Genomic DNA, 23,632 nt, shown 5'->3' on the forward strand with positions numbered 1-23,632 from the left:
CCCGCCCCCCTCCCCGCTCCAGTGTCTATGGCACAATAAGCAGGGATTTTTGTCACTTGGAGCACTATGGGCCCCGGGGACCAGCCCGGCCCTCTCTGCCCTTCCTTAGCCCTTCACGGCTGCCAGATGCAATCCCACTAGTGTAGGAGAGGAAACCGCCTGGCAGAACTGCTGTCCCCTACGCTTGACAAAAAGGGGAAACTGAAGCCCCAAAGCTGCCACCTCTAGTGTCCTGGCTCTCAGATCCTCTGCTGCTTCTACCCACTCCTCTGGCTCGAAGGACCCAAGCACAGGTGGCAGCTATCCGGGGAGGGAGTAGCAGGTGTGGGGACTCTTCTCCCAGTGTTCTTGGAGATTTGCTCCTTCCCCGCTCGCCTCTCACGTTATAAGCTGCACCCAGGCAGAGGTCATGTTTTTTGTTCACCGCCGTAGCCCCTGTGCCTGGCACACGACTGCCCAACAAATGCACGAAGAATCAGCTAGGGGTAGAGGCGGGAATCAAACCCAGGCCTCGCCGTGTCCTCCAACCTCCCTTTGAACAGCATGTGCCCCCCTGAACCACTGCTGTCTGATGGCTCAGTGCCCAGTGCAGAGGGTCTGTGCATGCGCCTGGTGTCACAGGTTACCTCCTCACGCCCCCCATCCTTGCACTCAGTTTGATTCAACATTCGCTGAGCTCCTACGAGGGTGGGCTGGGGGTGGTGCCAGGGCTTCCAGTAATGAGGTTGGCGGGGGCTTTTCTTTCCTGTGGTCCCCTGCCCAGCACAGATGGACCCGATGACGGAGCCGCATCTCCAGAGCAGGGCTTGGCGAGGGTCCCACTGGTGGGATGAGGTCAGAAGCACCCACCCTTCCCCGGGGGATGGCGCACGTGGTTCTGGCTGGGAAACGTGGGCTCAGAGCCTGGATCGCATCTGAGGGAAGAACTGGACCGTAAACACATCCCAGGATGCGGGAGGTGGGGAAAGCAGGGAACTGCCCCAGTTAAACGCCTTGTAGGTGCTGGCAAGCTGACTAGGTGCTGACTCGATGGGCTTGAGTCAAGCGCATTCTCTCCTTCCCCTGCAGGAGGGTAGGACGGTTAAGAGTGTGGACTCTGGAGTCAAAGCAATCTGGTCCCAGCTCTGACTACCTGCGTGACCTCTCAGCCTCAGTTTCCATATCTCTAAAAGGGGGACGGGGAATACCCTGGCCGTCCAGTGGTTAAGACTCAGTGCTTTCACTGCCACAGGCCCAGGTTTGATCCCTGGTCGGGGAACTAAGGTCCTGCAAGCCATGCGGTGCGGCCAAAAATAAAAATAAAAAAGGCGGGGGCAGTACTCCACAGTTATAAGGATTAAATGATGATGCCTATAAAATGCTGAACGGAGCACCGGGCATGTGCTCAACCTGGAGATATGACTGTCAGATGAGGAAACAGAGGCTCAGAGAGGGGAGTTGTCCAACATGATCTGAAAAATCAGCGGATGCCGGGAGCAGACACGTGCCAGGGGCACCCAGGTCAGTGGTATCAGGCAGGCCGAGGCAGGAAAATATTATGACTTTATTTGCTCCACTGACAGTGGCTCTGAGTGCAGGTGGTGCCGCTGTCTCTACATGGGGCGTCCAAAGTGGGGGACAAGGGTAGTTAGCATCTCCCCGGGCGGGGGCAGGGAAGGCTGGGCTGGGCAGACGTGGGACATGAGTGTGACAACCGCCAACCTCAGGGCTGCAGGAGCGATGGCAGTGGTGTCTCTGGAGATAGGTCCTGGCCGGTGGCTCAGAAGCAGGGAGATCCAGTGTTTAGGGTGCCGGCCGGCGGGCCTGCGCTACCTCCCGGGCCCGGCGGCCGGTGGCCAGGGCTGCTCGGCCAGCTCCTGCTCCAGCTGCTTGAAGCGCTTCTTGGAGGCCCGTTTGGGCCGGAGCCACCGCAGGCAGCCTGGGAGGCACTGGTCCAGCACGCTCTGCCGGGGACAGGGAGGGCGCAGGGGGCAGCTGTGGCTGAGTCCCACCCCCCAGAGCCCCCTGCCACCCCAGCGCGGGGTGGGCCCCACCTCCAGCATGAAGGCCGCCACGAAGTTGAAGGCGACAAGGCCCAGCAGCAGCAGCTTGAAGTAGGTGTCGGCGATGCTCCTCAGCGCCAGCAACCCCTGCAGGAGGCCGGGGGCCAGGAGGAGGCCCACCAGGACAGAGCCCAAGAGCACCAGGGCCAGCAGGAAGGGCACTGGCGGGGGGGGGAGTCCGTCAGCCAGGGAGCCCCGCACACTCACACCCATGCCTGACGGGACCCCACAGGCACCAGCCCCACAGCCCTTCCCTCCATCACATCCCCCCTCCCTCCATCTCATCCCCCTCCCTCCACCTCATCCCCCCCTCCATCTCATCCCCTCCCTCCAGTTCATCCCCCCTCCCTCCATCTCATCCCCCCTCCCTCCATCACATCCCCCCTCCCTTCATCTCATCCCCCTCCCTCCATCTCATCCCCCCTCCCTCCATCTCATCCCCCTCCCTCCATCTCATCCCCCCTCCCTCCATCTCATCCCCCTCCCTCCACCTCATCCCCCCCTCCATCTCATCCCCTCCCTCCAGTTCATCCCCCCTCCCTCCATCTCATCCCCCCTCCCTCCATCACATCCCCCCTCCCCTCCATCTCATCCCCCCTACCTCATCACACCCCCCTCCCTCCATCACATCCCCCCTCCCTCCATCTCATCCCCCCTCCCTCCATCACATCCCCCCTCCCTCCAGTTCATCCCCCCTCCCTCCATCTCATCCCCCCTCCCTCCATCACATCCCCCCTCCCTTCATCTCATCCCCCTCCCTCCATCTCATCCCCCCTCCCTCCATCTCATCCCCCTCCCTCCATCTCATCCCCCTCCCTCCATCTCATCCCCCTCCCTCCACCTCATCCCCCCCTCCATCTCATCCCCTCCCTCCAGTTCATCCCCCCTCCCTCCATCTCATTCCCCTCCCGTCCATCTCATCCCTCCTCCCTCCATCTCATCCCCCTCCCTCCATCTCATCCCCTCCCTCCAGTTCATCCCCCCTCCCTCCATCTCATCCCCCCTCCCTCCATCTCATCCCCTCCCTCCAGTTCATCCCCCTCCCGTCCATCTCATCCCCCCTCCCTTCATCTCATACCCCCTTCCCTCCATCTCATCCCCCTCCCTCCATCACATCCCCCTCCCTCCATCTCATCCCCCCTCCCTCCATCTCATCCCCCTCCCGTCCATCTCATCCCCCTTCCCTCCATCTCATCCCCCTCCCTCCACCTCATCCCCCCCTCCATCTCATCCCCTCCCTCCAGTTCATCCCCCCTCCCCTCCATCTCATCCCCCCTCCCTCCAGTTCATCCCCCCTCCCCTCCATCTCATCCCCCTCCCTCCATCTCATCCCCCCTCCCTCCATCTCATCCCCCTCCCGTCCATCTCATCCCCCCTCCCTCCATCACATCCCCCCTCCCTCCATCTCATCCCCCTCCCTCCATCTCATCCCCCCTCCCTCCATCTCATCCCCTCCCTCCAGTTCATCCCCCCTCCCTCCATCTCATCCCCCTCCCTCCATCTCATCCCCCCTCCCCTCCATTACCCGCCCCCAGCACATCCCACCCCCAGCACAGCAGCACCATTGGTGTAGAGCGGCCGGCGGAAGGGCGCCCCCTTGGACACGGCCATGGCCAGGATGAGGTACTGGAAGCTGGACAGACAGAAGACCACCGTGTTCTCATAGTTGGGCAAGTTGTCTGGCGCGGGTACCGTCCTGTTCAGAGGCACGAACCTGGGAGCACAGGGACCGGGAGTCAGGGAGCGAGGGTGAGGAGGACGGGGCATGGGTGGGATCTGGGGTGAGCTCCCTGCTACTCACCAGGGCTGGGCCACGGTCAGGAAGTAGCCCCCCAGCTGCACGCTGGCCACCAGGGCCACCTGTAGCAGCAGGCTGCTGAGCACGGGCACGCTGAGCAGGGCCCCTGGCGGCCGCGCCTGACCCAGAGCCAGCGCCGGCCCCGTGCGGCTCATGAGCACCGCCACCGTGGTGGTGATGACCAGGTCGATGACCAGGAACTGCACATCGCCCAGGTTGGTGTTGACCTGCCGGCGGGGAGGGAGGGCGGAGGGGAGGATAGCTCCTAGTCTGATGGGACAGGCACCAGCCCTGCCCTTCAGGAGTCTCTGATGGGGAAGGTGTTTTCTTGCCCTGTAACTTGATGGGCAGACAGCACCCTCCTGCCTCTGGGAACTCCCAACCTGATGAAGGAGACACGGCCCTGCCTTCAGGAAGCCCCTCTCCCCGTCTGAGGGAGAAGGCATCCCTGCTGACCTGATGGGAACTACCGGCCTGAGAGGGAGGCTGAGGCTCTGCCTTGTGGAGCCCCAAGGTTTCTGGAGGACACACAGTTCCTGCCCTCAGGTTTAAGGTGGACACAGGGACAAAAGCTGGCGCAAGGCCTGCAGTGCCCCATGGCGTCACCTGTTTCCAGTGCGGGCGAGCAACGCATGCTCTGAGCAGAGGAGTGGGTGATACCCTTTGGACAGGAGGCCGGAGGCACAGTCGAGGTCTGAGTTAGCGTGAGCGGGGAATGGGCGGATCCATGGGAAAGGGGCAGAGGCCTCGGGTGTCCCACTCCTGCCTCTGCCTCCTTCGCCCCTGCCTGGGCTCTGTCTCAGGCCCCCCTGAAGATGGGGAACTCCCAGAGGACAAGGATGCAACGCTAGCACAGGACAGCTGCTCCCGTTCCTGAGGACCTACTGTGCACCAGCTGCTCAGTGCTTTCATCATCTCAGACAAGCCTCACTGCCGAGGCTCCGGAGCGCCTAAGCCACGCGGCTGCAGCAGGATTTGAGGCCACGCTGCCGACTCCAGAGCCTGCCGGCCTCCTCACCGCGCCGCTGAGGTCCTCGCCCCGGGCCCGGCACGGGGCCTGCAGATACTCACCGTGTAGAGGATCAGGACAGAGATAAACTGGGTCAGGCTGTACAGGGCCATGTACTTGAAGACGCTGAATGACGTGTCCAGGGAACAACGACCTTCCCTGGGGAGCGGGTATGGGCATGAGGGGGCCCAGGCCGGCTGACGGGCCCTGCCGAGACCCCGCCCCCCACCAGGCCCCTGCCCGCCTCACCTGATGACCATGGGCACACACTCAATGTTGGCCACGCTCGAGGTGAAGGGCGAGACCACTGAGGCCTCGGCCTGGGACAGCGAGATGCCCACGTCAGCCGCCTTCAGGGCCCCGCAGTCGTTGGCACCATCCCCACACATGCCCACACAGTACCTGCCGGAGAGGGGAGGGCAGGCGCGGCCCAGACTCATGTGCTGGCTCTGAGCCCGGGAGGGCCCTCCTCAGCTGCGAAATGGCCCACCCACCTCCCGGGCCGGCTGGCAGAACCCGGGACGGCTGCATCCCGACTGCCCGCCGGGTGCCTGGGAAATGCTCAGTAAATGGTACGCAGTAGGTGCTCAGTAAATAGGTGCAATTACAGTGGCCACAGGGTCTGTATCCACAGGTTCTGTATCCACGGGGTCTGTATCCATGGATACAGAGAACCGACTGTACCACGCCGTTTTACATAAGGGACTCGGGCATCTGTGGACGCTGGTATCTGCAGGGACTCTCGGAACCAATCCCCCGCAGATACTGAGGGCGGTGTACTACTGTCAGCAGGACAGACCCGGGGGTGCCTGCTGGGCTCTCTGAGGCTGATGGCTCCTGAACGCCTGGGGTGGGAAGCAGGGGCATATGGGCCAGCTGGGCCCCCGCAGGCCCCTCCCCCGTAGGCACTCACTGAAGCTTCTGCAGTTCACACACCAGCTCTGTCTTCTGCTCGGGAGCCATGCGGGCAAAGACGGTGCCCTGGACCAGGACCTGGGAGCACAGGGAGACAGGGGAGGGGCTGAGGCAGCCAAGAGGAGGGAGCAGAGCGTGGCGAGGTGTGGGGCGACCAGGGAGGTCCGGGGCAGCCCTACCTTGGGCAGCAGCTTGGGGAAGTGCTTCATAAGGACACCAAAGGTGGACCCGCTGAGGGCCAGGTGGCTGGATCGGGGGTCTGGCTCCATGGTGTAGCTTGCGGCCTGGTCAGCATCCTGGGGGCCCGGGAAGCTCAGCTGAGCTCCCCCTGCCCACCCTGAGAGCTGGGGCCCGGGACAGCTGACACAGGGGTGGGGTCATGGGTGGGGTCTGTGGCGGAACTCGGGGTCAGCCTCACCTGAGCCCCGTTCACGGCTACAGAGGACTCCACTGGCAGAAGCTCGAGGGAGGCAGGCTGGCCCCGCTCAGGCGGCTTGGCGTGGACGATGACCAGGCGCTCCTGGGGGCCCACCATGCCGCAGCCCTGGGCCACGGTGACCGCCGTCTGCAGGTTGTCCCCTGGGGGTATGGGGCAAGGTCAGGGTCCAGCTGCTACTGAGGGGGCCATCCTCACCCTGACACGTATAGATGGGGAAATTGAGGCCGGACAGCATCTGTCTGCTATGACTGGCTCAGGGAGCTCAGGCAGGGTATCAGTGTCTCTGAACCTGGGTTTCCTTGTCTATAAAACTAGGGATCAAAGGTCTTAGGAGAAACTGGGAGCCTGGGTTGGAGTTCTACGTGTACCTTTTTTCTGGCCACGCCATGCGGCATGTGGGACCTCAGTCCCCTGACCAGGGATCGAACCCGTGCCCCCTGCACTGGAAGCGAGGAGTCTTAACCACTGGACGCCAGGAAAGTCCCCTGAATCTTTCTTTTCTTGCTCCATGAAATTGTCACAACCTTTGAGGCTGACCTAACTTCCCCCATTTCTCAGAGTTGGAAACTGGAACTTGGGGAGAGGTCGCCAGCAGCTGAGCTGGAACCCGGGCTGTCCAACTCCAGCCCCAGACTCTTTGGAAGTCACTCTACTCCTCTGAGCCTCACTTTCCTCATCTGTCAACTGGGGTGACAATTATCACTCAGGAGGGAGACTGTGAAGATACCTGAAATGTCTGAAAAGGCCCAGGCCTGAGGCAGGGGCCCAAAGAGATGCCCCGGGAAGGGACGCCAGGCACCCTTATCTCTGCCCGGGATGGGGTAGATTCTGCCCTCCTAACCCAGGCCCTGCTGGTACCTGTCACCATGACGGTGCGGATGCAGGTCCTCCGCAGAGCCTGGATGACGGGTGTCGTCTGTGGCTTTAGCAGATTCTGCATGACTAGCAGCCCCAGGAGGCTCAGCTTCCACTCCACTGTGTCCCTGGAGGGTGGGCAGACCCGGGTCAGAGGTCATGCAGTGGCCACGACCCCTTCCCCAGCCACTGGGCAGGGGCATCGGCCCTGGGCTCTGCCCCCCTCTGCCCTCGCGAGGCCGTAGGCTCAGTGCCCAGGGCCCACCTTGTCAGTTGCTGAGCTGCTTCCATGTTGGGTGCGATGGGCAGCGGCTTGCTGGCGAGGGCCACCACGCGGTAGCCAGCAGCTGTGTAGCTCTGCAGCATCTGGGAGAAGTCGGTGGGCACTGCCAGGGAGAGGCAGGTGTCACTGGGACGGGGAGGTGGAGGCAGCGACACGGGCCGGGCGCCCACCCCATTCCGTGCCAGTGCCGACCTGCAGACTCTGGGGCCCTCCCCCTTCACCTGTCTTGGGGTCGCAGAGGCCTGCCACCAGCTCGGGGGAGCCCTTGACGCAGGCCTCGGGCCGAGCCGCCCCCGGCCACGCCACCACCACGCTCATGCGCTGCAGAGCCGATGAGAAGGGGAAGTGGCTGAGGATGCTGACCGGCACCAGGGGCTCCTCCTGTAGGGTTGGGGGGCAGCTGAGGGGCTGGCCTGTGGAGCCCACCCCTCCCAGCCCACGCCCCAGAGGCACCCCCTCAGCTCACCATGCCCTGCAGGTGGAGCTCCTGAAGCGGGGGTTTCATCACTGCCAAGACCTGGGTCCCAAATGTCGAGTCTGCAGCCGATCCTTCCTCCAGGACCTGGGAGGCAGGCAGAGAACACTGGCACCGAGGGGCCGGGTGCCGGCTTGGCCTGGGGCAGCCAATCCTCGGCCCGTGGAGAGAGGCAGTGGGTGACACTCAAGTTAAGCTCGTGGAGTTGGGAGGACCCAAGTTCAAACTCTGGCTTTGCCATTTACAAGCCGCTGGGTGACCTTGGACAAGTTATTCCAAATCGCCCTCAGCCTCAGTTTCCTTCGTGAAGCAGGTTTGAAGCTACCTCCCTGGGGCTATGGGGAGCAGGACATGAGACGAGGCCCGTGCAACAGAGCGCTGGCACCGGGTAGGTGCTCAGCACTAGGCCTTGGCCATTGTTATTCTCCGTGGTGGGCATGATAGAGACGCCCCCTGGAGGGCCTAGAATGAAGACTGGGTGGGCTTAGTTAGGGCTCGGCCTCCTCACCCAGCCAGTAGATTCCACCATCTTGAGGTCCATGGGGTCACCCACTGGGGTGTCCCGGAGCCGGCTGAGGGTGTGGCAGGTGGCCAGTGCCCGGAGCAGGGGCCCCATGGGAAGGCGGCGGGGCTCCGGGACCAGTGGCAGGAACTCCTGCCCCTTCAGGGGCACCACACCCATCACGTCCAAGCCGTCCTCTGTGAGTGTGCCTGTCTGCAGGGGGCAAGAAGCGGGCGGGCCAGTGATGAGTCCTGGGGTGAGCTGCGCCCTGCTGCGGTGGGCGCCCACACCCCTGGCCAGGCGGGGCCCATGGGAACCCCAGGAGCCAGAGCTGGACCTTTGTTCAAGCAGGTCCCTCTGCCAGGCTGTCCTCCCCAACCCGCGGCGTTTCTTGGTCTGGCATCATTTCCCCCAGGAAGTCTTCTTTAACCCTGCAGTTGGGTCAGGGAGTGCTTGCTCGGGGTTCCCACCCATGGCCTCTTTACTACTCCATCATTTGTTCACTGTGGTACCAAGAAGAGGGCCTGGCCATGTACAGCTCTCAGTGTAATGAATGAATGAATGAGTGAATGAATGAGTGAACGGAGGCCTGCCTTTCCCATACCATATTCCAATGGCTCAGTTACACGTCTGGCCCCTTCGCTGGCCTGGGAGCTCTGCGAAGACGACCAAGCCCCACCCTTTCAGTTTAAATAACGTCCAAACTCCACACCAGGGCCCACCCGCCTCTGATGGATCAGGGCTCTGCCCGTTTCATCTTGTCCCCCTCCCTACTGTTCCCCGAGCCCCAGGCACACCGCTCTGTTCCTCCAAGGAGCCATGAGCCACTCTACTTCTTCCCCTCCACCTTGCCAGCCCTGCTCTCCTCTCAGTGTGGCCCACCCCTCAGAGGTCACCAAGGGACCACAGGAGCCTTCCTTGACTGCCCTCTAAGGGAGTGACCCCCATGTACCACCCATCACGTACCCCATTTGCTTCCTCCCCAGAACCCATCACCATCTGCAGCTCTCTGTGGTCCCTGGTTCACTCATTATGGTGGTGGGGACATCTCTGTGTGGGCCACTGCTGGATCCCCAGTGTTGACAGCAGCCCTGGGTACCCAGGAGGCCCTCAATGGTTCTCAAACAAACAAATGAAATGAGTTTAGACATTTCATGCTTCAGACTGTGAGCTTGATGCAGGTGGGAGCTGGGGGAGAGGGTGCCTCTGAGTGTTTCCATCCCAGGACAGGACCTGGCGGTGGCCAGTGTCCACAGCAGGGGTACACGGGCAGGCGGCGGGGCGCTGGGCTCAGCAAGCCCTCAGTCAACGTTGCTGAATGAGGGATGTGGGTGTGGGGGGCCTGGCTGTGTCCCCCACCCCACGGCCCCCACCTTGTCGAAACACACCAGCCGGAGCTTGCCCCCCAGGTTGATGCGCATCGGGTGGGTGCAGAAGACGCCCTGGCTCCGCAGCCGGTTCTGGGCGTAGAGCGTGCACACAGTCATGGCGGCAGGCAGGGCGGGCGGCACTGCCACCGTCACCAGGTCCAGAGCCCGGATCACGATCTCGTCCAGAGGCACCTGGCAGGGGGCACTGTGAATGCCAAGGGCCAGGCCGGGTGGGCCCTGGGCCCCCGGTGGCAGCCCCCGCCCGGCCCCCAAGGCTTACGTGGTTGCGGTGGAGGATGAAGATGCTGTAGATGGTGCCGAGGAGAGCTGAGGAGACAGCAAGGGGCTCAGCGGGACTGGGGACGGGGCTCCGGGGCCACTGGCAAAGTGGGGTGCGGGGGGCCACTCACCCAGGACGGAGAGGGCAGCCACAAACTTCACACTGTGTTTATAGAACTTGAAGTTGATGGGCCGGGGATGCAGGATGGAGCTCACCAGGGCCCCTTTAGCCGTGCAGAACCCTGGGAGGAGATGGGGAGACTGAGGCAGGGGAAGCTGAGGGTCAGGATGACCCCACCCCTCCCCCACACCACCCACACCCCTGGGGTTGTAAGGCATGACGCTCCTGGGGTCAGCAATCACCCAGTGTGGCGGTCACACGGGATGGCCACAGGCCTTGCCCAGCCTTCATAAGCTTAGTAAATAAGGAATTAGTACCATCTACAAACTGGGTGGTTTCACTTAAAATCCAGATGTGTGTCTTTCGCTGAAAAATGTCAAATCTGGTGACACACTGGGTCCCTTTCACACGTGGCAGGGGCCTGCTGGAGATGTACAGCACTGCTCTCTTCCTAAGGGATGCGCTCCTTCCTTCTTGCCCCACCCCTGCCCACTCCAGCCAATCCCAAGTAGGGGTGGGACGTGCCTGAGTCACACTGCAGGGCAGTGGTAGAGATGGGTCCTGCCCGGCTCTGTGTCACCTGTCCTCTAGGTGCTGGGCCCAGCATCCCTCCCCACTTCCCAGACTCGTTACCTGTCTGGGTCACCACTGCCAGGGCATGGGGTCCTACAAAGGCCCGGGCCTGCAAGATGAGGGTCCCACAGAAGAGCGTGTGCCGCTGGTGGGTCTCTGGGAAGTAGGGCACCGGTCCCTCCGGCAGGGCGGTCTTCAGCACTGGAACGCTCTCCCCTGGGAGGGATGTGGTATGAGGCCCATGCTGGTCCCTCCCACCACCAAGACCAAGCCTTATGCCTAGAACTGTTACGGAAGCCCCAGGTCTCATTTAACGCTTGTAACTATGTGTGAAGAAATCACTGCCCCCGTTTTACAGAGAGGTACACTGAAGCTCAGAGAGGGCAAAAGACACAGGCACAGTGAGACAATCCTGGGACGTGTGCAGCCAGTTTCCAGGAACCATCTCTCAGGGGAGCCAGAAAGAGCTGTGAGCATACAGCATGGGCAGAGTGGGGGGCCAGGGTGGGGGCCGGTGTTCTCCTTCTGTTGGAATTATTTTGTAACAAGCTGTGTTACTTTTATAGTTCAAATAAGATATTGACACGAGAGGGCTTAACCTCTGTAAAGCCCTGAGCTCACTGCCTGGCAAAGAGTAGCAGTGCCTCACCCAGCATCTGCAGGGGTAGGACCTGCTGAGGCCGGGACTGTTACCTGAGCAAAGGGAAAAGAGAACTCCATCTAAAAGTTCTGACACAAGGCAGAGAGGCTCAGTGGCCCGGCATGGGGGATGGGAGGCTGCTGGCCAGGGGCAGGAACTGACCTGTCAGAGAGCTCTCGTTGACCATGCACTCGCCAGCCACCAGGGCAGCATCGCAGGGCATCAGCCCACCCTCCTGGGGCAGCACCAGGCAGTCTCCCGGCACGAGCTCACTGGAGTCGACCCATTCCTCCTCTTCGGGCAAGCAGGGGCCTCAGTATAGCCTGGAGGGGACTCCCCCACTGCCTCCCCCAGCCTTCGTCTCTCCCCTAGCCTCTCTCCCTCCCCCAGCCTCCCTCCCTCACTCAGCTTCTCACCTCCCCCAGCCTCCCTCCCTCCCCCAGCCTCTCACCTCCCCCAGCCAGCCTCCCTCCCTCCGGAGCCTCCCTTCCACCCCCAGCTTCTCGCCTCCCCCAGCCTCCCTTCCACCCCAGCTTCTCACCTCCCCCAGCCTCCCTCCCTCCCGCACCTCTCACTTCCCCCAGCCTCTCACCTCCCCCAGGCCGGCACACGCACACCTGTACAGACAGCTGGACCATGTCCCTCAGAGTCTGGCTTTGCTGTGGGCAGGGGGACAAGCAGGGAGTGGGTGGGCGGAGGTCTCCTCGGACACCGCCTGCCCCGCCCCATCCGCCTCACACCGCACACCTTTCTGGTCTTGTGTATCGACACGCAGAGGGAGACGATGGAGATGAGGAAGATGCACAGGGCGTACCAGTAGTAGTAGTCAGCCAGCCACAGCCCGATGCTGAAGGCCTGGAACCCATAGTAGGGGTTCAGTGCCTGGGGGAGGGGCGGGGAGGCAGCGTCAGGGCCCAGGTCCCCCAGGGCAGCCCAGCCGCAGGCTGGGCCTCCTGTGCCCACGGAAGCAGAGGGCCCGGCAGTTGCCAAAGGACGAAAGCCAGGCCTGTCTCCTGGTCAGTCCTGTCCAGATGTCCCTTGAGCCAGCAGCTTCTTTGCTCTAAAGAGGACACACGGGTGTTTACACGCCAGGCCCCTGCTAAGCACATCATCTAAATGCCATACGATGGTGAGGACAATTCCACAAGGCAGATGCTACCATCAGCTTCATTTTACAGCTGAGGAAACTGAGGCACAGAAGGGTTAAGTCACTTGCCTAAAACCACACAGCTCCCAGGTGACCGACTAGAGTTTACATCAGGCCAGACTCCAAGGCCTCCTCTCTGTCTCACAGGTGTCTGCCCCTGGCTCAGAGGGCTGGGATGTTAGCAGCGTACTCTAGGTGTGTCCACGTCACTGGCTTCCCTTTGTCCCCATGTGACCTTGGCCATGCCACGTCCCCTACTCTGTAGCTCCGGTTCTTCATGTGTGAACGGAATGTCCCTACCACGAGGCTGTTGGAGCGTGAAAGTGGGTAATGCACGGAAAGGACCCAGACTCTGGAGCCTGGCGCTTGGCACACAGCAGGAGCCCAGGCTGTGTGGGTTTGTCTCTTGGCCTCTAAGCCCCAGTCCCAGCCTGGACCAGAACTTCCAATTCCTCTCCCTGAGCTGACTGGGGCTGGTTCTGAGACAGCTCTCCACCACGGAGGAGAGGACAGCTGGTACAATCTGCCTCTGTAAGGGTAGCCCAGAGAGGGCAAGCCCCTGGCCCAGGTCACACAGCCAGCTCAGGCCAGAGCTGGGGCGGGGCCCAGGGACAGCCCTACCTCGTCCACCAGCAGCTGGGGATAGGACTTGACTGGTACACTGATCACGTTGGGGCCGTAGATGGTCTTCCTGTAAGAGGAAAAGCGGCAGGGCCATCAGATGGAGGGGCCGTGGCAGCTGGACCCTCTAGCAGTGATGGAGCGCCCTACTTTCCAGCTGGGAAAACTGAGGCCCAGAGAAGCAGGTGACTGGAAGAAGGCCACACCCAGGGGGGTAAGAGAGGAGGCCCCAGCTCTCAGGGCAGCACCCACCTCACGGTTTGGTCCTGGAGGCTGAGGCCGGTGCTGGAGCAGTGGAGGTCGTCACAGGTGCGGCCGTGGTCCAGCAGGCTGGGAGGATGGGAGAGGCACTTGTGTGGGTGGTGGGGTCTGAGCTCTGCACCCCCCACCCCTCCTGGCCCACCTCTGCCACACCGAGTTCCCGGGAGAAAGCTGGTCCCTCACGAACTCTGGGCCTAACTTTCTCCTTCTGTTCCTCTGATGGGGCCCCAAACCATCTCACCCAGGAAAAACGATGAGTGATGATGATAATACTTAACAGTGACAACAGCCGCTATTATTTAGTGACATTTAGAGCTTTCTTTACAATGATGCCTTCTTAGGTAAGTCACTTAACCTCTCTGGGCCTCAGACTTCTCATCTGCAAGATGGAGACGGTGACAGCATCTCCCTCACAGGGCTACGGGTGGATTAAATGAGATAAGTTTTGCAAAGTGCTTGGACGGTTCCTGGCACTTACTAGGTGACAAAGGTCAGCGATTTTTAAAAATTTTTTTTTGGCTGCGTTGGGTCTTCAATGCTGTGTGCGGGCTTTTCTATAGTTGCAGCGAGCGGGGGCTACTCTTCTTTGCAGTGCACGGGCTTCTCATTGCAGTGGCTTCTCTTGTTGCGAAGCATGGGCTCTAGGCATGTGGGGCTTCAGTAGTTGTGGCTCGCGGACTCTAGAGCGCAGGCTCAGTAGTTGTGGCGCACAGGCTTAGCTGCTCTGCAGCATGTGGGATCTTCCCGGACCAGGGATCGAACCTGTGTCCCCTCCGTTGGCAGACAGATTCTTAACCACTGCGCCACCAGGGAAGTCCCATGTCAGCGAGTTTTGCTACTCCTCTCACGTAGCAGAGGCTGTTGGTGCCCTCCCCACACCCCCTTGGAATTCACGTCTGTGCGGTGCAGCCTCTTACTGGAAACACCTGTCCTGGCTTGAGGGCTTCTCCTGGCTGCATAAGCATGGTCTGCCCGTGAGCTAGGAAGGGCGAAGTTGTGCAAGAGTTCATGTATTCCGCAACCGGTAACGGTAGGAAGGTGAGGGGTACGTACCCCCTGGTTTCCTCACTCCTTGGGTGAGGGCACCCTGAGGTGCGTGCTCTACACTGGCTCAAAGGGATCCCCAAGGGACTGTGCTCCAGGTGCCCACGTCAAGCCCCCTCCACCGGCTGCCTTCTCTTCCCGGCCTCACTTCCCCTACGTCTCCTGGCATCACCTTGCAAACAGATTCCCTGCACTTGAATCCTCGTCTTGAGGTCTGCTTCTCGGGGCTCAAACTAAGACATAAACTGAGCTCGTATTTATCAAGCACTTAGTAGGTGGCAGAGCAGGTACAAGACGCCAAACAGAAGGTCCAAGTCCAGAGCTTACGGTCTGATTCACAGCAGTGTTGCCACCTCAGGCCAGGTGCCGTGCCAAGCCTTACATGACAGTAATATACTTTACCCTCGAAACAACCCTAGGAGGCCGGGATTCCCTTCATGAGCTATTTACAGACAGGCTCAGTGAGTTGAGGGGGCCAAGGCACAGAGCTGAGAGGGGAGTCCAGGCTGGGCCACCTCATGCCACCTTCTCTGCCCAATGCAGCACCCGCTGTGGGCATGGTGTAGCGTCGCCGGCCCTGACCCCTACCTGACTCGGCAGAAGGCCTGCTGGGTCTCGATCCAGACATAGCGCTGGCCCCGGAAGAGGTAGTAGCGCAGCGTCCGCTGCTGGGTGGGAGAGAGGAGAGGTGGGCTGGAGGCGGCCCCAGGAGGAGTGTGTGGGGGGCGGCAGGGCGATGGCACAGGAAAGAGGCGGGAGAGGCATGGAGGGGTAGAAGGTGATCGGCCAGCATCCTGGACGACTGGGACGAGAGAACCAGAGGCGCCCAGAGAACAGCTGGAGGCCAGTCCCCATTGTACAGGGTGTGAATCTGAGGCCCAGAGACAGGCAAGGACTTGTCCAGAACCCAGCTGTCCACTTACTGCCTCTTCGGTCCTGTGGAGCCGGGCGGTGTCCTTCCATGTCCCCTCTGGTAGTGTCCCCACAGCTGCCTGGCTCCGGCCGTCCTCCGCCTGGGTCTGTGGGGGCAGCTCCAGGCTGGGGACGGGGGTGGGGTTACCATGGAGTTCTGGGAGCTGCCCCAGCACCTCCCCATCCCCACAGAGCCACCTTCCCTCTCTCGGATGGGAGACCCCGGGATCAGAGCCTTCACGGGGGGAGGGCAGGGGGAGCAGGGGCTCCTGGGAAGGGGCGATGGGGCTGCCTCACCTGTCTTTGCTGATGGCCTCAGTCTGCACCTGGACAGTATAGAGCTGCCACGAACTATCCTGGAACACGGAGGTGTGGACTCAGTCCTGGAAGAGACCCCTCCCCTCCCCGGCCCCACCCGACAGCCAGGTGGCCCCTGCTGGAGGAGGCAGGGATCAAGGATAGAGGTGACCTCCTTGGGAATCACCCACCCCGTCCCGTCTGCCCACTGCTCAGATGGGAAAGCTGAGGTCCAGGGAGGAGAAGCACCTGTGTAAGGTCCCACAGAACGTCAGCGGCCAGGTTGGGCTGAGAACCCGAGCATCCTCCGCCCCGCAACCCTGAGCCACCGCCACCCCACTCCAGCTCCAGGCTCGCCCCTGCTCCCCCGTCTCTCACCTCTTTGTCTCTTATTTCGATAACGAGGGTTTCGGCGCGGGCCAGGCTGCACGGCTGGAGCCGCAGCCGCACCCGCCACATGGGCTTCCATCGGAAGAGCAGCAGAGGGATCCCCGCCATCACCCAGACCACGATGTGATAGCCTATGACCCTCCATGGACTGCCACAGTAGCCGCTGAGCCTCTGTGGACACGGGCGAGAGCAGGCCAGGGAGCGGGGTGGGCGGGGGCTGGAGGAGGAAGCCAGGGTATCTGGGTGGGCCTGTACCACCCCCACCTGGAGTTGCCCCTGCCCCTCCCCTGCCCACGTACCACGGATGAAACTGAGGAGCTGAGGGGATCTATAGATGTCTCTATCGTCAGGGTCCCATAACCGGCGGGCGTGTTGCCCACGAGCGGGCTGCTGTCTGTGGACAGAAGGGAGAAATGTCATTGGGGGGGGTTGGGGGGGGCTCCTCCTTCTTTCTTTAACCACGACTTAAGCACAGTCATTTTATAAATCTGGTCTGATAAATCCAGTAACTCGAGTCTTCACGGGTCTGTTACCGGGCTGTCCTGTGGGTCCTTACTCGTAGGACCTTGTTTCCTCATGCGTCTGGCGATTTCTGACTCGGTGTGGGCGCAGAGTCGGGGGACGGGGCCTGTTGAGCACTTTGGGCTTCAAGAGCACCCCCCCACACCTCCAGCTATTAGCTTCCTGGGAGCTCTGTGTCCCACGTTCCATCTGGTCTACACTCTGAGGGCAGGGACAGGGCTGCTCATCCTTTTTCTTTTTTTAGACGTCATTTTTATTTATTTATTTATTTTTTGCGGTACGCGGGCCTCTCACCGTTGTGGCCTCTCCCGTTGCGGAGCACAGACTCCGGACGCGCAGGCTCAGCGGCCATGGCTCACGGGCCCAGCCGCTCCGCGGCATGTGGGATCTTCCTGGACCGGGGCACGAACCTGTGTCCCCTGCATCGGCAGGCGGACTCTCAACCACTGCGCCACCAGGGAAGCCCTATTTATTTCTAATTTATTATATTTTTTAAAATTTATTTTTGGTTGCGTTGGGTCTTTGCTGCACGTGGGCTTTCTCTAGTTGCGGCGGGAGGGGGCTACTCTTCGTTGCGGTGCGCAGGCTTCTCATTGCGGTAGCTTTTCTTGTTGCGGAGCACAGGCTCTAGGCACATGGGCTTCAGCAGTTGCAACATGCGGGCTCAGTAGTTGCGGCATGCGGGCCCTAGAGCGTGTGGGCTTCAGTAGTTGTGGCACGTGGGCTCAGGAGTAGTGGCATGCGGGCTCTAGAGTGCAGGCTCAGTAGTTGTGGCACATGGCCTTAGTTGATCCGCGGCATGTGGGATCTTCCCGGACCAGGCATTGAACCCGTGTCCCCTGAATTGGCAGGTGGATTCTTAACCACTGCGCCACCAGGGAAGTCCCTGCTCATCCTTTTTCAACCTTCATGCCCAGCACAGGCCTGGCAGTGAGGAGATGACGAGAAGTCGAGTATGGACTGATAAAATGTCAGGGCAGCCATGAAAGGGGCAGCTTCACTCTGAAGGTGGAATGCGGGGAGGAGGAAGGAAGAACCCAGTCACTGGGGGTGGGCTGGAGAGGAGGGTTGAGCTGAGAAAGCCCCCAAGGCTCAAGGAGAGAAGCCGCTATGTGCCAGGGCCCAGCTGAACAGCTGACAGGTTCCTTCTGTGAGGAAGGGCCCACTATCACCCCCATTTTACAGATGGGTAAACTGTGGCTCAGGGAAGACCAGTGGGCATCTCTACTATAGAAACTCTTTTTTTTCTACTGCCTCCCCTGCTGTAGTGCTGTGGTCCTAGCCGAGCAAGCAGACAGTGGGTGTTCTGGGGCCCGGGACGGGGTGGGGCTCATGGCCTCTGTCAGGGTTTCTCTAACTGTGCTCCCTGGACCTCTTGGGGAACCTGTTAGAACATGAAGATGCCTGGGCCCCTCCCAGACCTGCTGGCACAATGGCAGTGGTGCTGAGCATCTGCATGTTTCCCAGGAGCCTCTGGAGAAGTTCACTAAGGGGGATGGGAAAGCAGGGAAGGTGGGGGGCAACCTGCTGGTTTTCTGGGCTCCCTACTCCTCCTCCCCAACCAGAGCCCTGCAGAGGCCTGATCTGAAAGTTCCACCCAATAAGCCCAGGGTGTCCCAAGCAACTGCCTGTCACAACATCCCCAGCCCCTCAGCTGTTCTGTCCCCAAACACTTAGGTTTCTGCAGCTTCTCCAAGCCCCAAAGCAACCATGATAGTCAACATTTCCCGAGGCCCCACTACGTGCGGGCTCTGCTCCTGGTCCTTCTTACATGGCTAACACAATGACCCTGCCATGTAAGCACAATAATTATCCCCTTTTTTTTTAGCTGTACGCGGGCCTCTCACTGTTGTGGCCTCTCCCGCTGCGGAGCACAGGCTCCGGACGCGCAGGCTCAGCAGCCATGGCTCACGGGCCCAGCCGCTCCGCGGCATGTGGGATCCTCCTGGACTGGGGCACAAACCCGCGTCCCCTGCATCGGCAGGCAGACTCTCAACCACTGTGCCACCAGGGAAGCCCCATCCCCTTTTTATAGAAGAAAATTAGGCTCAGAGAGGTTAAGGAACTTGCCCAAGATCACACAGCCAAGTACATGGTAGTGTCAGGATGCAATCCTAGGCAGGCTGACTCCAGGGTGGGGTTTCTTTTTTTTTTTTTGGCTGCACTGGGTCTTCGTTGCTGTGCACGGGCTTTCTCTAGTTGCGGCGAGCGAGGGCTACTCTTTGTTGTGGTGCGTGGGCTTCTCATTGCTGTGGCTTCTCTTTGTTGTGGAGCACAGGTTCTAGGCGCATGGGCTTCAGTAGTTGTGGCACACGGGCTCAGTAATTGTGGCTCACCAGCTCTAGAGTGCAGGCTCAGTAGTTGTGGCGCATGGGTTTAGTTGCTCTGCGGCATCTTCCTGGACCAGGGCTCGAACCTGTGTCCCCTGCATCGGCAGGCAGATTCTTAACCACTGTGCCACAAGGGAAGTCCCAGGGTGGGTTTTAATTCCCATCAGACCACGCAGAGTCTGTTCTGTCCTATCACAGCCCCCCATATCTCCACATAAGGACTGTGATAATAATTACTATGGTAATTACCATAATAAGAACAGCCAATATCCATTAAGCGCTTCCCAGGTGACAAGAGCTGCTCTAACCCTCCAGGCGAATTAGCTCATTTAACCCTCTGGCAACTCGATGAGGGGACTCTTATTTTTCCCATTTGTACAAATGAGGGAACCGAGGCTCAGAGTCACAAAGGCCCCCTGGTAAATGGTGGAGCCAGGAAGTCAGAGCCCAGATCTTGTGTTTTGGGGGCCAATGTGGGCACTTCCAGAGAACAGGGCATATGCCCTCTGCCACCTGAGGCCTCTTTCAAACAAGAGGACTCAAAACCCAAATTAACCCAAGCTCCACCCACAGTCAATCCCTCCCCTGTCCACTGGGTGACTCAGAAAATATACGGAGCTGCCACCAGCTCCAGAAAGGGCCTGGTCTCTGGGGAACTCACACACATACACACGAAGCCTGTAGCTCTCAACCATCCTGGTGTCTGGCCAACGGTAAAGTCTCAAAGCCAGAGGGCAGGAGGCCTGGTCAGCCTTCTGCCCTGGGGCTCGGAGACCCCAGCCTGGGTCCCCGGGGGTGGTCCCTTTTGCTCTCTGGTCCCGGCCAGTCCAGCTTGTGAGGGAGGCTTGTCAGGGAACGATTTCCTTCCCTTCCTGACAACAGCCCGCAGACAACAGCCAAGGCCCTTCTGCTCCCTGGTGTGTGTGTGCTGTGCAGGGGCGGGGGAGGCTCGCCCTGGATCCTGTCTTGGGGGGCAGAACCACAGGTATTCAGGGCAACTGACCCGGTCTGGCAACCTGGGTTCTCAGGTCCTTGGCCACCAACAAGCCCCAGCCCTTTTCTTGTCCCCTCCTCAAAAGGCCACAGTCCCAGCTGTCCTTCTTGCCGAAGCCCCTCACCAGCCCTGGAGACCTGCTCCTTGAGTGGGTCAGGGCGGGTAGTTTCGCCCCCTTTAGGGTTCTTGTCGGGCAGTTTCTGGGGTGTAAGGAAAAAAAGCACCTTAGGGGGGACTTCCCTGGTGGTCCAGTGGTTAGGACTTCGTGCTTCCACTGCAGGGAGCATGGGTTCGATCCCTGGTTGGGGAACTAAGATCCCCCACAAGCCCTCGGTGCGGCCAAAAACCAAAAACAACAACAAAAAGAGTACCTCAGGGCTATCAGGGGCTGACACAGGCCAGGCACCGTTCAGGGCTTTACACACCTCGATTCATTCATTCCTCACCACTGTGAAGTGGGGACTACTTTTATCCCTATTTTACAGATTAGGAAACTCAGGCCCAGAGAGGTGAAGTAAGCTGCCCAAAGGCCACACAGCCAGCACGCGGTGGGACGTGGATCCAGGCAGTGTGGCTGCAGGGTCCACGCTCTTAACCACGGCACTACCAGCGCCATCGCTGTCGTCCCCATCAGTCACTGTGCTCCTGGCTCTCTCACAAATGACTCAGCCTCTCTCCAGGCTTCCGTTTCCCATCTCTAGGATCATAACCACAAAGTAGCTGGCACATGGGGTGTCTGAAGTTCCTGAAGCATGGCCTGTACAGGAGGGCATTGCTGGCTCCCCTGCCAAGGAGGTGTGGCTTCCGCTCTGACCCATTTCTCAGGCTCCCCTCTACATTCCCATTGCCCTGTCTGAAAACCCACAGCTGTGCCATTGCTCCCCTGTGTGCACTCAACAGCTCTTCCCCGGGCCTTCAAACCCTCAGGCCAGCAGCTGTGCTGGGGATGGGACTGCAGCGTGCTGCACTGACCCCACGTGGGCCACTTTGCTCCTGCCAATCTGCTTTCGTCCTGCAACAATCAAGCAACTTATCTCATTTTACAGATGAGAAAACTGAGCCTTGAGAGAGGCAGTGTGCCCACCAATTTGTCTCACAGCTGGAAGGGGCCTTGCTCCAAAATCCTCTCTGCCCACCTCACCCCCACCCACTGACACTAACACATCAGGCTTGCACAGGTGTCATCGCCCTCCTGCTCACACTGCCTGGCATGTGGCTGGGACTCAGGAACCATTTATTGAATGAACCAATGAATGAAGGTTGTACACCTCGCGGACATAACAGAGCATGGAAGCAATGGTGCAAGAGTCCGTGTGTCCACCTCCTGCCTCTGGGTCAGCTGGGAGGTGCAGAGGAACAAGCCTCTTCTTGAAGGGCCCTGCCAGAGACCATCTGGAGCTGCCCTCACTGGATCACTTCCCCCAGGACCTAAACAATGTTGCCTCTGGAAGTTCTTCCTTGTGTCTATCACACACCCATCATTTCACAAGGATGCTCTCCCCGTCAACCTGGGGAAGGAGGCAGTCACATCTGTGGAACACTCTAGTCTCCCAGCAAGGTCAAGCCCAGGGCATGCTCTTGCAGAACATCTGTCAAAACACTCAGAAGGGATGGCAGGGATGTCTCCCCAGGGATGGCACAGGAAGGTCGGAGCAGTGTCTGATCTCTTCTGGTACCACCAGCTCAGGCCAGCTGCTTGGGAGGAGAATACTTTCACAAATGACTGACTGCATTGGTCTTCTGAATAACCGCGACTGATCTTCACGCGTAACCCTCTGAGGGAGGGACTATTACCATCTCATTTTACAGTTGGGGAAACTGAGGAACACAGTTTCAAAATCCCTTGCCCAGGGTCATACAGCTTGCAAGGGGAGAAGCTGAAAATGAGTGGGTCTAAATGAACACATTCCTCTCAGTTCATCCTCACAGCCACCTCTCCAAAAGTGCGGATTAGGATTCCCATTTAAAATGAGGCACAGAGGTTGATTAACATGTCCAAAGTCACACAGCTCTGAGTGGTCAAGATTAGACTTGAACCTAGTCTGACTCCCTGGCCCTGGGGCAATGCCACGAGTACTGCAGAGCGGAGGGGCTGGCGTCAAAGCCATTTGGGAATCTCTCGTTTCCTGCGGAAGCACGGGTTTCCTCCTGATGACCTGGCAGAGGCCCAGGGCAGCACTGCTGCCTCCTCCCTTGCTGTGCTTCTGTGGCCAGAAGCTCCTCTCCTGGGCCAGGCTGAGTGTGAGGGATCATCTGCCAGGAGCTCCCTGATCTTTGGATCTGGAGTCCTGGGACCATATGTCCTCAGCCTTTCCCCTTCCTCACCCTGGGTGCAGCCTAGAGTTGGAGGGGGGATGGGGGGGAGTAAGGTGGGAGACCGGAGGGAGAGACCTGAATGAAGGGTCTGCAGCTGCAGAGAAGATGCTCAAGCGTTGGTGGCCCTTGGCTGAGGTCTAGGCTCTGAGTGACCCACGTGGAAATGAGACCCTTCTAAACGCGAGAGGTCTACTGGCACCCTTTGCAGCAGGTAGAATTAGACTCTGGAAAGGGTGGCCTCCAGACACAGGGCCTGGGACAGGTAACATGGAGGGTGTGGTCCCTGGACCGGCGAGCTAACAGGCTTGCTCTGGAGGCCTGACTCAGGGGATCAGGAGTGGCATTTGTGCCCCAAGGCACTCCGATCCAGGGACTTAGGAGCCCTGGCTTCTCCAACCCCACTCATTCATTCAACCAAGAGGAACAACCGCTCAGAGGCCCTGGATGCAGCGGCCTCCACGTCTCTTCCCCCACCTGGACATCCGTCACTGCGCGGGGACACTTCCCTGCGCCCCGCCACCGCGGCCCCCGGATTATCCTTTTGCACGGCGGCGCCAGGCGCTTCCTCTCCCAGGGCTTTAGGAAGGCGCGGAGCGGACGGCTCTGCGCGGTGCCATCCCCGGGCTCCTGGCCTCTCTGGGAAGTGGGGGGGGGGGCGCACGGGCGAGGGGATGTCCCGGGGGCCGCTCCCTCGGCCCGCGCCCCAGCGGTGGGGGTGTCCCCCCACGACAGATGCGACGACGGGCGGTCCGGGGACCGCGCCCGGTTCCTGTCGGCTGGGGCTGCGCGCTCACCTGCGCTCATGGCGGCTCCTCGCGCTCATCGCCGGGCCCGGGCGTCGCGATGCCCCGCGGTCGGGGCCGAGGCGGAAGGCCGGGGGCGCGGGGCGCTGCGGAGCTGGGCGGCCCGGGACACCTGCAGGACCCAGCGGCTGGAGCGGCGGCGAAGGTGCCGCAGTCAGGCTCTGCGCACCGCCAAGCCCCGCCCCGCCCTCTGCGGCCCCACGTCCTCCCGCGCGCCGCGGGGGCTGCCGGGATTTGTAGTCCGAGGCCGCTCCCAACGCGCACGCAGGGGCGGGGCGCCGAGAGACAGACGTGACAGCCCTGGGACAGACTGACACATAGAGAGGAGGACACTCAGGGAATCCGACAGGACAGCCCTCAGACACATGAACACATAGACACAAAGGGCTGGAAAGAGACAGAGCTGCGATGGAGAGTAATGGTGGGGGAGAGACTCCAGAGGGGAAGCAGGGAAGGCCTTGACAGTATCTGGTCCATACCGAGAACTCAATACATACACTTGATAAAGGGGTACATATCGGCAGGACTTGCTGATGCATGGGAGGTGGAGGTATAGGAATGGAATCAAAGATGCCTCTCCTCCCTGGGTTTTGGTCTGAGCAGGTAGGGGGTGGTGGAGCTGTTCGCTCAGCTGGGGCAGGCTGCTGGTGGAGCAGGTTGACCACCTGGGGGATGGGGCTGGCTTCACTCAGTT

At 60.5% G+C, this 23,632-nt stretch overlaps 1 protein-coding gene across 4 annotated transcripts; it reads right to left on the minus strand.

Moving 5' to 3' along the window:
- Window positions 1-1,651: 1,651 nt before the first annotated feature.
- ATP13A2 (ATPase cation transporting 13A2) lies at window positions 1,652-23,111 on the minus strand. Of its 4 annotated transcripts, none has more exons than XM_060015231.1 (29): window positions 22,930-23,111; window positions 16,273-16,367; window positions 15,962-16,144; window positions 15,584-15,642; window positions 15,298-15,412; window positions 14,963-15,039; window positions 13,322-13,399; window positions 13,070-13,139; window positions 12,049-12,183; window positions 11,894-11,960; window positions 11,464-11,595; window positions 10,722-10,877; window positions 10,099-10,209; window positions 9,969-10,015; window positions 9,692-9,880; window positions 8,325-8,531; window positions 7,808-7,903; window positions 7,563-7,722; window positions 7,324-7,444; window positions 7,062-7,186; window positions 6,183-6,343; window positions 5,944-6,060; window positions 5,763-5,842; window positions 5,099-5,251; window positions 4,912-5,008; window positions 3,844-4,067; window positions 3,605-3,756; window positions 2,034-2,203; window positions 1,652-1,943 (listed from the first exon to the last, which is right to left on the minus strand). In XM_060015231.1, the coding sequence occupies exons 1-29, from the start codon at window positions 22,937-22,939 to the stop codon at window positions 1,809-1,811; spliced, it is 3,522 nt and encodes a 1,173-aa protein (XP_059871214.1). In that variant the 5' UTR covers window positions 22,940-23,111; the 3' UTR covers window positions 1,652-1,808. The 4 variants fall into 4 exon arrangements, with proteins under 4 accessions (XP_059871214.1, XP_059871222.1, XP_059871207.1 ...); XM_060015239.1 differs by having other exon boundaries at window positions 12,049-12,156; window positions 14,963-15,042; XM_060015224.1 differs by having other exon boundaries at window positions 14,963-15,042.
- Between the last annotated feature and the right edge of the window lie 521 nt (window positions 23,112-23,632).

Source organism: Delphinus delphis, chromosome 1 (genome assembly GCF_949987515.2).
Source record: "Delphinus delphis chromosome 1, mDelDel1.2, whole genome shotgun sequence".
NCBI lineage: Eukaryota > Metazoa > Chordata > Mammalia > Artiodactyla > Delphinidae > Delphinus > Delphinus delphis.

Bases quoted from the DNA above. Each gene is read 5' to 3' on its own strand.
- ATP13A2 (XM_060015224.1), bottom strand. The intron at 15,413-15,583 runs GTGAGGCAGCCC...CCCCGTCCCCAG, and splicing joins GAGGCCATCAGCAAAGACAG to CCTGGAGCTGCCCCCACAGA. The intron at 11,961-12,048 runs GTGTGCGGTGTG...CCCTGCCCACAG, and splicing joins CGATACACAAGACCAGAAAG to CAAAGCCAGACTCTGAGGGA.